Raw genomic sequence first — 15,627 nt, 5'->3', positions numbered from 1 at the left:
TCAAAGAAGAAGTAAATAAACTGAGAGGTATTCCACATTCATGAGTGAAAAGCATAAATACTGTAAAGTTGTCAGTTATTCCCAACTGGGTCTATGGATTCGATGTTTTCCCAACATGTTATTCGATGAATATTAACAAAATTATTCAAAAGATTATGTGGAGAATCAAGATACCCAAAATGAGAAGACCAAAAGGAGTCTGACACTATGCGACTTCAGGACCTACTACCAAGTTATAGTAATCACAGTGTAGAACTGGAGAAATAGAAAATGGATCAAGGGACCAAAACATAGGGTGCAAAAATGAGACCCATCTAAGTGTAGTCTAGTGATCGTTGATAAATGAGTAAAGGGATACAATGAAGAAAAGATTATTTTCAGTAAATAGGGCTGGGACAACTAACTATACACACACACACTACATAATAAACCATTGCAAAAATAAAAAGACTAAACACTAGGGGCTTGGAGTGTAGCTCAAGGTATAATGTCCCTGGGTTCCATCCCCAGTACTGCAAAAAAATAAAATATAATATAATATAATGAATCCAAACACATCCTTACACCCTTCATAAAAATTAACTCTAAAAGTTACTTATTTGGTCACAGACCTAAAAGTAAAAGACAAAACTAAAAAACTCCTAGAAGATAATAGAGAAAACCTAGATGATATTGGATTTGGTGATGTCTTCTTCCATATGACAACAAACACACAATACATGGAAGAATTTATAAGGGGATTTCATTGAAATTAGAAATTTCTGCTCTGCAAAAATATCAAGAGAATTTTCAAAAAGCCACTAACTGGGAGAAAATATTGCAAAAGACATATCTATTGTACAAAGAGCTTTTACAACTCAACAAAAAACAACTAAAAAAAAATAGTCTGAAGACCTTAACTGATACCTCACCTAGGAAGATACACAGGTAAAACACATCTAATATACAAAGAGATTTTATAACTCATCAAGAAAACATAATAACAAAAGGAACCAAAGACCTTAACAGACATCTTACCTATAAATATGTTTGTATATACAATTATATAAATAAAATATTTAAATAAAAAATGGGCCAAAGACCTTAACAGATCTCTTGCCTAGAAAGATATATATGAATAAAATAAAGTACTATGACACAGGCCTCTAATCCTAGTAAGTTGGAGGCTGAGGCAAGAGCATTTCAAAGCTGAGAACAGCTTCTATAACTCAGTGAAACTCTATCTCAAAATAAAAAGAACTCGGGACCCAAATAAACACACACACACACACACACTTTACACCATACATCATCAAAGAAATGAAAACTACAACATATCTAAAAATCCAGAACAACCATAGCATCAAATGCTGGCAAAGAGATGAAGAAAAAAAGAACACTCTTTATTCCTGGTGGGAATATAAAATCATATAGCCACTTTGGAAAACAGCTGGGGAGTTTCTTACAAAACCAAACATACTCTTACTGGTAATGATGTTTCTTGGTATTTACCAAAAGAAACTGAAATGTAAATCCACACACAAAAAAATTCCACATACATGTTTATTCACAACTACAAAATTTGAAAGCAAATAAGATATCTTTCAAATAATGAATGGATAAATAAACTATTGTACATCCAGACAATGTGATAGTATTCAGTGCTAAAAACACTTGAGCTAACAGGCCATTAAATAATTTGAAGAATCTTCAATGCATATTACTAAGTGAAAGAAGCCAAATGGGAAAGGATATATACCTGTACACTGCGTGATTCCAACTATAGGATATCACAGAAGAGGCAAAGCTATGAAGACAGTAAAAGGACCACTAGTTGCCAAGGTTCTGGGTTAAGGGAAAGACGAACAGGCAGAGCCAGAGAATTTTTAAAGCAGTGAAATAACTGTTCATATTACAATAGGATATGCATATATCAAGGCCTATGAAATGTATAACATCAGGAATGAACCCTAATGTAAACTCTGAAAATTGGATAAAACTTGGTGTCAGCACAGTTTGCTCTGATGGGGGATATTGATAATGCCAGAGGCTATGAGTGTATATGGAGAATATATGGAGAATCTGAAAGCAGCTCTTAAAAATAGTCTGTTCATAAAATCAATAAATTAGTAAGACAGCCACATCCTTATGAGTTTAAGAGTAAATATATTTACTTTTCACTACTGACTCACAATTCTAACACTTAACTGAAACTATAACATGCAGTATTTCTATAGTAAATACCTAGCAAAATGCTAGGAGATAATCAAGAAAGATGAAAAAGTCAACATTTAAATCTTCCTTAATTCAATATATCATCTTATAATAAATGTCCAATAGCATTTGAAAAACTAAGTAAGTTGAATGCTTTCTTTTAATGTGAGTGAAACACTGAAACAAAGTTATTGCAGCATCTAGACTTATATAATTAGAGTATTAAGATTTCTTTTTTTACTTATTAGCTACAAATACAATTCAGAGTGGTTGAATATATTATTCTTACTAATCATTGTTCTGGAGTAAGGATTATTTCTGAAGAAGTCAAAATAAATTATGTTTATTATCATAGGCAATTTTTAGCATAATATTCAATAGGCTTTTATATTTTTATATAAACTGCTTTCTCAGTTTACGATAAAATGCTATCATAAAAAATAATAGTCTAGGATAAATGAACATGAAACATACATTCTCACATATAAATAAAAGCAATCTTTTATCCTAGCATCCATTTTCTATTAGACATCCAGATGTCCAATGGCTAAGTTCTTTTCTCCCACATAAGAAAGTAAATTAAAAGGAAATGTACATTATGAAAAATATACAAAGACAGGATAGAAAAGTCTGTTTCAACATTTTTTCCTTTTCAAAGATAAAAAGGAAAAAATACATAAAATGAAAGCAATTTAGCAAAAACTACTGCAATAGCTGATGCCATCAGATTTATGGTCACCTTTGGCAGAGTGCTACTGTATAAAAGCAAAGGTTCTGCTATTATAAGAAAAGATTATGTACTTTCAAGAAAGGTAAGGCGTAATCACTCTTCAACAGACAGCCTCATCAGGAAAATCTTCAAAAGTTGTAGATTGAACTTATTTCCAGCCCCAGACCCGCAAAAAATAAATAAATAAATAAATAAATAAATAAATAAATAAATAAATAAAAGACAAACAAGTGCTAGGTGTGGTGGCACATGCTTATAATCCCAGTACTTGGGAGGCTGAGACAGGAGGATCACAGGTTGCAGGCCAGTCTAAGTTACTTAGTGAGGCCCTCCACAACTCAGTGAGACCCTGTTCTGAAATAAATAAAAAATAGGGATGGAAGTGTAGCTCGAAGGGAGAGTACCCCCGGGTTCAATCCCCAGTACTGCAAAAAATAGAGAAACAAGAACAAAAACTATTATAAATTATAACATCTTTAATTAACAAAAAACAGAATTTAAGAGCAAAGACCATATACTTTCTAAAATTCTAAAACTAATCATATGCATCATGTATTGAGCAAACCTTAGTTATACTATATAAAACAAAAATTGGCAGCATTTAATTTAAAAATCTTTATATTCTCTCCTATTTTAAAGGAATCTAAGTTACTGTGGACCAATGTTCATGTTAAAAACATAGCAACAGTAAATATGCTCAGTACGTTGCCATTGTATTTCTCTCTCTCACATACACAGAGATTAATATCAGCTGGAGAAACAGAAGTAAAAATTATATACTGAACATAATTATATTTATATAATATTACACACTGCTACTGAAGAATGATAGAGGGCAACTATAAGTTTTTCAAAAAGCAGATAAAACTTCAATTTTTAATTCATGTGCCACATACATTCTTTCCAAAAAGGAGTAAACAACATCTAATTCTAAAGAATGTAACCAAGCACCTGAGTTTGTATATCCATAAGAAGTCACAATATCTTAGCAAAATGTTTCTACTCTCGTGTTTGTGTGTGTGTGTGTGTGTGTGTGTGTGTGTGTGTGTGTGTGTGTGTTACTAAGGATTAAACCCAGGGACATTTACCTCTGAGCTACACCTCCATCCCTATTTTAAATTTTAGCTTGAAACAGGATCTCACTAAGGTGCTGAAGGCCTTGCTAAATTGCTGCGGCTGCCTGAAACCTGCAATCCTTTCCCTAGCCTCACAGGTACTGGGGTTAAGGCCTGTGCCACTATGCTTGGCTCCATTTATCTTTGAAGGTATCTATCTGTATATAAACATATCTACATATTAATTAAAGTATTAAGAAAAAGATACAAATACAAATATAATTTAAAGCAGGAAGTAAAGGTCTCTTTACAAGCTGAATATTTCAGTTAAAGAACCCATCAATGAACTATTCTCAAAGAATGCCTATTAAGCACCTTTATTATAGGAATATAGAGTTAATCTGTATTTTTGAGAATTCCCGATAATATTTAAAACTGCCTTTCAATTTATAACTAAAAGGTTCGATTTAAATTGGAATAACAAGTATAATTTGTAAAACTTAAATATAAACATCAGTAATAACTCCTTTCTGAACAGTCCTTTCTGCATATACCTTAAAACAAGGCAGAGCTGATAAACCAAAACAGAGACTAGCAAACTCTGGCTATGCACCAAACCCAGCCCACGGCCTGATTTGGTAAAGAAGGTTTTATTGAAACACACCTGCACTCATTCCTTTCCATGCTGTCAATAGCTGCTTTTGTGCTATCTGGGCAAAGCTGAGTAGATGTCACCAAGACCATAGGGGCTAAAATAATGTACTATTTAGCCCTTTCTAGAAAATGTTTGCTGACTCCCAAACTAAAGGTTTAGATATTGTTAGCTTTCACAAACACATATCCATCTTCTATATAGTCCTTACCAGAGACTACATTAAATTGATCAATTAGAAATCCTTATGTTCCCATCGTGATTTTAAAATACATACACTGACTACTGTCTAATTTCTAAACTTGAGAAAGCAGAGGAGACTGGTTGAATTTAATGACCTGTGGATTTTAGGCTGAACTGCATCTTCTAATATGTGTACGTAACATTCTTAACAATATTAAAAGAAAGTATTACCTAACACTGTAGCTAGAATTTCCAAGAGATCTATTTTTAGAATAGTCTGTAAACCAGGCATGGTGGCATATGCCTGTAATCCCAGTACCTGGGAGGCTGAATAGGAAGATCACAGGTTTAAGGCCAGCCTTAGTAACTTAGTGAGACTGTTTCAAAATAAAAAATAAACAGGGAGCTGGGCATGGTGGCGCACACTTGTAATCCCTGCGCTGGGGAGGTGGAGGCAGGAGAATTGCACTGGTTCAAAGCCGGCCTCGCTGGTTTGAGACCCTGTTTCCAAATAAAAATATAAAATAGGTCTGGGAGTGTAGCCCGGAGGTAGAAGGGCTTCCAGGAACCCCAGTACCACCAAAGGAGAAAAATAAAATAAACAGGGTTGGAGGGATACCTCAGAGGTAGGATGCCCCTGGGTTCAATCCCTAGTACCAAAATTATAATAATAAGATATTAAATCAACTGGGATTGCTAAATCTGAAAGATGACTGCTATATACATATACACATACACATACACACATACACACACACACACACACACACACACACACACACACACACACAAACATATATATATATATTGTAGAAGGTTAGGGATTGAATCCAGGAGCATCCTACCACTGAGCTATACCTCCACCCCTATTTTTTTTTTTTTTTTACTTTGAAATTGTTTAAATTGTAGGGGACCTTGCTAAGTTGCTGAGGCTTACCAAGAACCTGCAATTATTCTGTCTCAGTCTCCCAAGGACTAGACTGCAGGTATATACCAACAAACCCAGCAATTCTTAGTATTTTCGAACAATTTTTAAAAACATAGCAGTCAGCAGGTTAAGAAAGATCACTAATGATTTTATTTTTATTGCTATAAATAAAAATAAGAAGCTGCTTCAAATTAAGTACAAAATGATTACAGTATATAGAAGCATGAAAATATAGGAAGAAGTCTAAACAACTCAGAAGATGTCATTTCTTCTCTTTAGGATAATTTATGTTACATAAAGGAAAGATGTTTCAAGTACCTTCTGGAAGACTTTTATGGTGACAATTTTATGAATTCTTAGTTTGTTTCATAAAAAAAATCAAGTCATCAATCACTTTGTTTTGCTGTCCAAAACATTTGGTAAATTATATTATGTTTAATACCTACTAAAAGGTATTCAAGTTTAAAAATAGCATATAGTGATATTCCCTCTTTATATCATTCTATTATATTTCTAAATAGGGGGATATCTGTTTACATCAAATCAAAAAACAATTTTCTTAATCTACAATCCCAAGATACTATGTATACTTTCTGATGATGCTGATATGACAAATTTAGAAAATTCTCAAACATTGCAAAGCAAATCAATATCAATACTCTGATTATAAATTTCCTTAAATAATGTGCCTATTACAACACATAAATTTGGAGTCAAATCAATGGTTAATAACAACAACTAAAGTTTACCTTTTATTTGGACTATAAGTCCAATTACTTATATGTTTACTCTTAACTATTACTTTTTCAAGTTACTATATAATTACCAAATTTAGCACTCAAATTACACACCAGCAATTCAAGGAAGACAGTTTCTATATTAAATTTCTTATATAAAAATTGATAAAACCAAGAGATTAGAAACTATCATTTTTAAGTAAATTCATTTAAATTTACATCTCAGCCAGATGTGGTGGTGTTTGTAATTTCAGTACTTGGAAGGCTGAGACAGGAGAATCACAGGTTCAAAGACAGTCTCAGCAAATAGTGAGGTTCTCATCAACCTAGTGAGACCCTGTTTCCAAATAAAAATAAACTAAGGCTGGGAGTGGAGTTCAGAGATAGAATGCCTCTAGATTCAATACCCAGTGCCACAAAAAATAAAATAAGTATAAATATCTTAATCACTAATAGGAAAGGAAGGCAAGTTTTGTTGATAGTATCAAACAATGCCTTTCTTATGTCAAGAAACCTTATCTGTTACACAAAGAAAATGCTACAACCTGCCAACTTAGTATTCAATGTGAACTGCTGTTTCAAGGAAAGACCTTTTGTGCTTGTTTATCTATGCTTATTTATTCACAGGCTCCTGGTCCCTGTTGTAAACAAAGGCTTTCCCTATGCATCTGCTGACCAATTATGAATGCAGCCAACGGATACAGAGCAAAAGGAGTCGCAGTGAGATGAAGCCCAATTCTTCCTCCTCTTTTACACACACTCAGAACAATCAGAACATCACTCTAGACAGGAGTCCAAAGAACTCCCAAATTCTCCACAGAGTAGAAATCCTAAGCTTCTAGAGGTGGAAGGACTCTTGGAATTCATTCACTTAGATTTCCTCACTTTACAGTGAAGAGAAATGAAGCAGAGATTTTAGTCCACTTATACAAAATTAGTCCAATGATTAGAATACAAATCTAATAATGGGGTAATGCTTCCAAATCTCTCTACTTTTCTCCTTCAAAGTCAAATTATAATTTTCAAACAAATTATACTAAGTAAAAAAAACAGATTACCAAACAGAAATAAAAAACAATCTTAGGGCAAAATGGCTTACAAAGCATCATTCATATACCGTTTTAATTCCATACACTATCACATTTTGAATCCCTCCACACACACAAAAAAAAAAAAGGAAAAAAATGAGAGAAAGAGAGGAAGGGAGGGAGGGAGAGAAACAGGGAGAGAAGGATGCAATGCAAAAATAAACTGCTCTCAGGCAATCCCATTTCTGATTGTGAAGAAAATGTGCCTGTTTCTCCTGCCACAATAGTTCATGATGAGAATCACAACTCATAACTAATTCAATACTCATTCTCTCTTGTATGCAAAGACCTCTTTAACAGAGAAGAGTTAAGAAGTAAAAGCATCTCAATATTCTTCTTTCTTCTCTACATTTAGAATTCCAAATGACTAAAACTCTTTAATGAACAAAAAGGAGGAAAGGGAAAAAGAGTGGATAAAAATCAGGCTACATTCTAGTTAGACTACTTATTTCACTTTTAACTATCCAAACAAAAATTACTCCTACCTCCTTTTTTAGTAGTATAACTGTGTTGTGTAAAATAAAATTAAAAAGCAACAAATCAAAACAATCTAATGCTCTTATAAGTAGAAAAAGTCATGTATAGGAAACTTATATTATTTTATTATATTACATCTAAACAGCAATTTTGCAAACATGCAATAGAGAATACCATGACCATTTAAAGACAAACTCATAAAGAAAAAATGATACTTTCAAGACTTTTTCTTCAAAGACTGTATAAGCTACAAAAACAAATTAAATGGAAGCCTTCTTACACAATGCTTGGAACCTACTTGCCTCTCATTATATGGTAAAATATATGAATTAAAATACCTGAAAAATAAAACTACAGAAAAACGCATATAATCACATACTGAACATTCGCCAAAATGTCCTTGTATAGTCTTAAAAGCAATGCAAACACATTTTATTACATTTAATTCTGACAATAATGTCATGAGATAGGCAGGGGTTACTTACTCCTTTTTAACTAATGAGGAACTTAGGCTAAGTGCACTGACTCTCAACCAGGCCCCAGGGGCTGTGTGGAAGCCTTTGGGTTGCCACTCTGACAGGAGCAGCAACTGTGACATCTAGTAGGTGGGAGCCAAGAATGTTAAGTATCCTATAATGTACTGGACACACTCTCAGAATTAAACTGCACAAAATGCTACCACTACTGAGAGTGACAAGGAATCAACTGCCAGGCCCAAGTAACTAATAACTAACTGTGTGTGTGGAGGGTGGGGGGAGGATGGAACACAGAGGGCATTCTACCTCCAAGCTACACCTCCAGCCTTAATTCTTAAATTGTTGGTTGGGTCTTTATTTGTTTGTTTTTCTTTTTTCTTTTTTTGGAAACAAAGTCTCACTAAGTTGCAGAAAGCCTCACTGAGAACCTGAGATACTCCAGTCTCAGCCTCCCAAGTAATGGGATTACAAGTGTAAGCCACCACGCCCAGCCTAATAATAGTTTTAACTATAAATAATGACAGAATTTAGTAAATCTGAAATCAAATGTAAAAGTGTATCAAATTCCCATGCTAAAATAAGAAGTCCAGGCTGCCTTCTCAAAATGGCACTTCAATAAAAGTAAAAGATGACATAATTTCAAACTCGACATTTCTCTGCCACTTCTCTGCCAAGTTTTCCATTTGTTTTATAACTGCTTCAATGCTTTATGTGCAAAACTGTACCATCCTTAGTAATTCCCTAAGATTTCAGAGGGGTCAAGTCCTCCACTTCCCATTCTACTACACCTGCTTTAGGTTCGCTTTACTATTAACATACTTAATACTTAGCTATGACATTTTACTTTATCTCTTCTTTTTATCTACGGTACCACTGCTGTTCATCATATAAAATAAAACCTTTCCTCCTGTCAAGCATCTCCTTACATAACCATGACTCCTGAGTAACACCAAAGTACCTCAAGTTAACATTCAAGGCCTTCAACCCCGTCATTTACAATCACTATTCCACCCAGTTTTTTATTCCTTCAAACTACCATGATAACTTCTTTTTCCATACTGTTTCCTTGCCTATAATAATTCTACAACTTATTCTCTGCTGTTATGACTTGAATTTAAAATGTTCCCCGTCCCCTCATGTGTTAGGCAATGTGGCCATGTTGGGGGTGGAACAGCTGAAGGAGGTAAATTCAGTGTCTTTCCCTGGCCTAGGCCACGGCAGGGTTTTTCTTTCTCTCTCTCTCTGCCTCCTCTGGCCTCTCTCCCCAGGCACTGAGATCCTGCTGACCATAGACTCAATTCTGAAACCTCTATAACTTCCAGAACTGTAATCAAATAAATCTTTCTTTCCCCGAAGTTCTGTATGTCAGGTGTTTGGATTGCTGCAGTAAAAATGCAGACTAAAATACCTGCCATTCTGAATCTTTACCTAGCAACGTTCAGAAAAGTTCATCGAATCTCTTTCTGTAATCTAGGTTTGTGTAATGTCATTATACCCCTAAATAGTTCTCTAAATTATGTTTAGTTTAAATAATATGGCTAAGACTGGAAATCTCTTCAGAGTAAGGATCATATTTTCATTTCTTTTGTATTACTCCCTGAGAAATATATATATACAAATATGTGTGTATATGTGTACATATATCAGATATGGATACTTGAATTAAGAGTTGTTTTTTAATAAATCATCCAATAGCATCTTCATTTTTGTAGTAAAAACAAACAGTAATTCAAGGATTCATACTTCCTTAGTAAAGAGGTAAGAACTAGAATCCAGGCCACAATACATAACTTAATATTGTTTGACAGTAAGTGCTTGTTAAATGAACTCCAAAGTATAATATTCACTTTGTAAACCTGTATCCAGCAACATTACATTGCAATTTAAAAGATGGCCAAGCCTATTATATAGTATTTTCCATAAGGCAAAAAGACAATAAATGAGGTCTTTGATAATAGTTTAATAATGGTTTTTAAAAATCCCAAAATTTTTTATAAATTTGTCAATCTGAAATCCATTTTTCTATTTAGGTACTAAAATTTTAATATATAAAATGCCTTGTTTTGACAAAATTTAAGCTGCATTATCAGAAATTCCTTCATTCTTCAGTTATGACCCTTTTTTCCTATATGAAAAATGTTAATTACTTTATCCCAATAGTTCTAATTCCTAGATTACTCATAAAAACCAAATTGCCTGAACTTTACACAGCAAAAAGAATTAAAAAGTTAAAAAACATCACTATTATATGACTTGGTATGTAAAATTATGCTTTCCTGTTTCTTGTCAATAAGTATATTCTAAATTCATCTCATAATCTATCCAGAAGCCTTAAGGTTGAGCACTAAGCATATTTATAATGATATCATAAGTTATCATAATGATATCATAAGTCATTTGCTACATTAATGTGGTAAATAGATCAGAGCTGTTCTGCCTTGTTATTGGTTAAGTATAATCTAGGACTCAATTTTTCATTAATCCTTATCTATAAACATTAGATTATTAGATATAATTTTTTCATACGTTTTGAAGTTAAGGTAGGTAGATAAACTTACTCTTGTTCTGTTAACCTTTAGAAAGATATCCTATCAGTCAAATTAAATAGGCACTTGGAATTCTAATACCCCAGTCCTACTTCTAAAAACGTCTCCTAATTTTTATTGTGAAGTCAAGGAAGATTTTAGTTAGAACTTCATTCCTCCTCTTTCGACACTTTTACCACAAATACATAACCGATTAAATATAAAAACAAACCAGTTGCAGCAAGGAAAAATACAAAACTAAGATCAATAAAAGCACATTTATAATAAATACGCATGTTAACTGTTAACCTCAGTCATTCAGGAGGCTGAGGCAGGAAGATCAAAGGTTTCAGGTCAGCCTCATCAATGTCTCAAAGTAAAATTTTTAGAAAGGGCTAGAAATTAGCTCAGAAGCAGAATGCTCCTGAGTTCAATGCCTAATTCCAGAAAACAAACAAATAGGTTAAACCAATATGGGGTTTCCAAATTAATCATAAATTTAGGTATCTATTTCAATTAATAACAAAAAAAATCTAACATATATCTTAAACCATATTATGTGGAAAATGAGATAAAAATAAAGTCTTCATCATTTTCTATTCATAAGCTCATCAGCTACTTAATTACAACATAAGGAATGACCACATGGTATCACTGGTAGGCAAGACAATTTATCATTCTGGAATGTTCATACAAATATAAAAAAGAAAAGAAACTTGGTAAATAGTTTCCAAGACTTCATTATTTAAAAAGAAAAATTAGAGTATAATTGTAACCTGTAACTGCAGGTTCATTTTCACTCATATAATATTTAACTATTAAAAACGTATAGAAAAAGTCATATATACTAATTGATAGTTTTGGACACCTGATCCTGCTTGGCAATTAACACTAGGCATAACATTTTAACTATAGATTACGTGTCCACTTACTAATTATTCAAATAAATTAGTGTTAAAAGGATTGGCCAGGACAAATGTGTGGTTTTATAAAACCAGATGGAGTAATTTACTCATAATTAAATTATAAAATGGCCAGATTGGCTGTTAAAGTTATATACTATGAAATTATTAAGATCACATTGAGAAAAATAGTAAAAACTAAACTCATTTAAAAGGAAAGCAAAATACTCAAAAAGTAACTTATTTAAAGTCAACTTCATTTTTCATTTTTTTCTTAGTCAATTGATGAAATTCTTTTGTGGGTGAAAATAAAATCTGCTATCAATCCAAAATGTCCTTCTAAAACAATGCCTTCGTTTTGATACTATAGAGTTTTGCTGAACACTGACAAAATTAACTATTCTCATATCCACAACTATAACAGAAACCATAAACTAGAAAGTCTTAATAATTGGGTTCACAAATAAAAATGTCTAAACAACTGAAGCCAAAAAATATTCTAGCCCCAACTACTTAGATATGTAGGCAAGAAAGTTTACACATACTATCCCAGAAATGAATACAGATGTAACCTGTTCAGATTTTACCATTTAAATATATATGTGACTGCACCACTAGTGTTTACCAAACATGATAGACTTTACTTAATAACACAGTTCAAAGCCCATCTGAAAACTTTTAATTGGCATTTTGAACATAGCATATACTAAATTAAGAATGAAACTTTTGGCATGCCCTGATACCACATAGTACCTCTTTGACATGTTTAACTCAAATGCTGATAAATCCAACCTGTGAGCAGCTAAAGCTCCTCCCTTTCCCTTTATTTTTTTTTTTTTGGGGGGGGGAACTACCATTTAACATTATTACCAACCAAGTACCTCAGTAATATATAGGAAGCAGACATCCTACAGATATATGGATGAACAAAACATTTTATTTTTAAAATCCTAAGTTTAAAAATAAAAATATTTACTTTAACCATGGATAAATGTAAATATTTAGTTTAACCATGGCTAAATGTAATAATAAAAGCAAATACAAATTTTATTTCAAGTTAAATAGTAAGAGAGGAAGCAAGAAAATCTCCATTTCCAGACTACAAAAATCTTAAGTATTTAAAAACTTGCTTATGACAAAACTACTACAGTCACATAACCAGGAAAAATAATTTTCTATACCAATTGGTACTGCTAACCTAATATCTCATTCACACATGTAGACTATAAAAGGAAAAACTATATCAAGAGGGTACATGTATCCTTATGTATAAGAAAATGTTCTAAAACATAAGAGAAGTATTAACCCTTCATAACTATTTGTAGAAAACTGACTTGCTACATTTGTATTCTAAAAGTGATTTTTCTAGATGAACATGTAGTAAACAACCAAATTCAAATTATAATCCAACCTTTAATTCATTAGAATACAGATAGAAATTAAAAGTTCAACATCCATCAGGCACAATATTTTAAACCAAAAATAAATATGAATCATAGTACTGTCCTTCAATCTCATCCTTATTGTATCAATAGACCACTAACATAAGCAGATATATTTTCCTGTAGAAACTTCTAGCTCCTTGCAAAGAAAGTAGTGCCAATAATATAACTTCAGGCCTGTATTTCAATACATGTCTAGGCGCTGTACACTGAGGGCTGAGAACCATCACAGCCACCTACAGCCTGAACACACATACAATACAGAGAAAAGCCAACACCACAGGATTTCTCAAAAATATATACCGATTACACCACATTCCTTTGGAATTAAGCGGGATTTTTTTTTTAATTTTGAGACTAATCAGCAACACAGAAGGACTTGTGAAAACAAAAAGTTAAAAAACAAAATTAAAGAAAGGATACAGCCTTAAAGCACCGGTCTGAGTTCCCACTGCCAGGATCTTCTGTACAGGATCAAAGGCCAGGGCTGAGGGTTGATAGGGAAATCCATGGCGAACAGTCTAGGGATGGGCAAATGACATCACAGCACCCAAGGCAGCAAATGAAATTTAAAAATAGAAAAGTCAATACAGGCATTAGAAATTAGAACTAAGTATGCCACACGCAAAACACATATACATGTAGGTATTGCTTATACATCTACTTAGCAAAGTTATTAACACAGAACCTGGAACAAACAGAAATCTATCCCTGCATTATACTTTAATTTCTATTTTTCCATAATACAAGCATTCCACAGAAGAAAATTTTCTACTAGTCTACAATTATTTCTGACACCGAGTTACTAAATTCATTTTTAAATGTGATCCACACTTTATTTCAAGAATGATCACTTTCTTTATTGGAAGGCTAAATGCAAGTACTTCTAAGAAAAAGCTGCCAAATAATTATTTTGAGTCAAGGATTTGGCGTAGCACTCACCAAACCTGTATCCCAACATTTGCGATAGTAACAGAATAGAAATGGGTACAACAAACGTTTTTGCAATTTACTATTAAGTTCGTTATCATTTTAGGGTACTACGGATATAAGTGCTATGTACACAGTGTTAAGAAACTGTGACATAGGAGGAACACATGGCTATTTATGAGGAAGGCAGGTATTAATAACAAGACTAGTTTGTATTTCTCATTGAGCAGCTGGTGAATTAATTCGCTGCATCATTCTTTCTGAATTGCAGAACGCTACGGCAATTATCATGCCATTAACAGGCAAAATCTCGGTACCAACTTTTTAACCAAACACAACGATAGAAGAACCTACGATTTCATCCTGTAAACCACTCGCACCACGTTTTAAGGGACAAGTGATGAGCAAAGATCTGGCTGAACAGGTTGGGCTTTCGGATAAACAATAATTCATCAGACACTGTTTCCACAGCAAATTTCGAAAGTTGGCGAATCGTATTAAAATGCCGGAGTATACAAAGCCTCCGGATGAGCGCTAGCAGAGTCAGGATATGATTACAGATCAGATTAATACGGCCGAGGTGCCTTGAAATGATTGTTGCAGGTTTAAAGGGAAGGGGCGGGGGTGGATCAACTAAAAAGTAGGGTCTCCATCTCCAAAATCACCCACCGAGGAAACGTCGGCTAGGGGAGGAGCGCACCCTGCCCCGGAGCTGAGCTCATTACCGGCGCCCCTGGGCGAAGCCCGAGTTGCCCCCCAGGACCACCCCAGTTCCTCGCCGCGGGCGCCGGGGCCGCGCGCTCCGTTCACCTTGCAGAGCTGGAAGTGCTCGGACTGGAGCGTTTCCTGGATCTCGGGCTCCCGGCTCCCCGGCTGGTGCTGCTGCTGCTGCTGTTGCTGCTGCTGCTGCGAGGCGGAGGACGAGCCGGCCGTCAGGCCGTCCAGCACCTTCCGGATGTTGAATTTCCTCATGGTCCTGCTCGGCCGGGCTCCCCCGCGCCGGCACGGGAGGCACCGGGGGTCCCCGACTCGGGGCGCCGGACCCAGGCGCGGGCGGTCCGCCGAGGCCGGGAGGAGCTGGGAGCGGGAGGAAGGAGGCGGCCGCGGGCAGCCGGAGATAATCCGCACAGGAAACGCTGCGCGGGCGACCCTCTGCCTCCGGGCCGCGGAGGCAGCAGCGGCAGCGCCGGCCGCCTCACCTGGCCGCGGGCGGGCTCTGCGCCCCGCCGCCGCCCCGGCTCGCCCGCGCCCCCGCCGCGTCCATGGCCCGCGGCCCCGCCGCGCCCGCCCGGCCCCGCAGTCCCTTGGC

At 35.0% G+C, this 15,627-nt stretch overlaps 1 protein-coding gene across 4 annotated transcripts in view; it reads right to left on the bottom strand.

The window, feature by feature from the left end:
* The window catches only part of STXBP5 (syntaxin binding protein 5), a gene marked incomplete at both ends in the record, with an annotated part of 167,040 nt that extends 151,750 nt beyond the window's left edge, over window positions 1–15,290 (bottom strand). For all 4 annotated transcript variants that reach the window (XM_080700550.1, XM_080700551.1, XM_080700552.1 and 1 more), the window contains 2 exons: window positions 13,812–13,909; window positions 15,129–15,290. In XM_080700550.1, coding sequence (XP_080556676.1) covers window positions 13,812–13,909; window positions 15,129–15,290 — 260 coding nt within the window. The remainder of the gene's footprint in view (window positions 1–13,811; window positions 13,910–15,128) is intronic.
* Window positions 15,291–15,627: the final 337 nt, after the last annotated feature.

This window comes from Muscardinus avellanarius (genome assembly GCF_963383645.1).
Source record: "Muscardinus avellanarius genome assembly, chromosome: 8".
In the NCBI taxonomy this organism is placed as follows: Eukaryota; Metazoa; Chordata; class Mammalia; order Rodentia; family Gliridae; genus Muscardinus; species Muscardinus avellanarius.
This window is presented reverse-complemented; position numbering and strand designations above follow the sequence as displayed.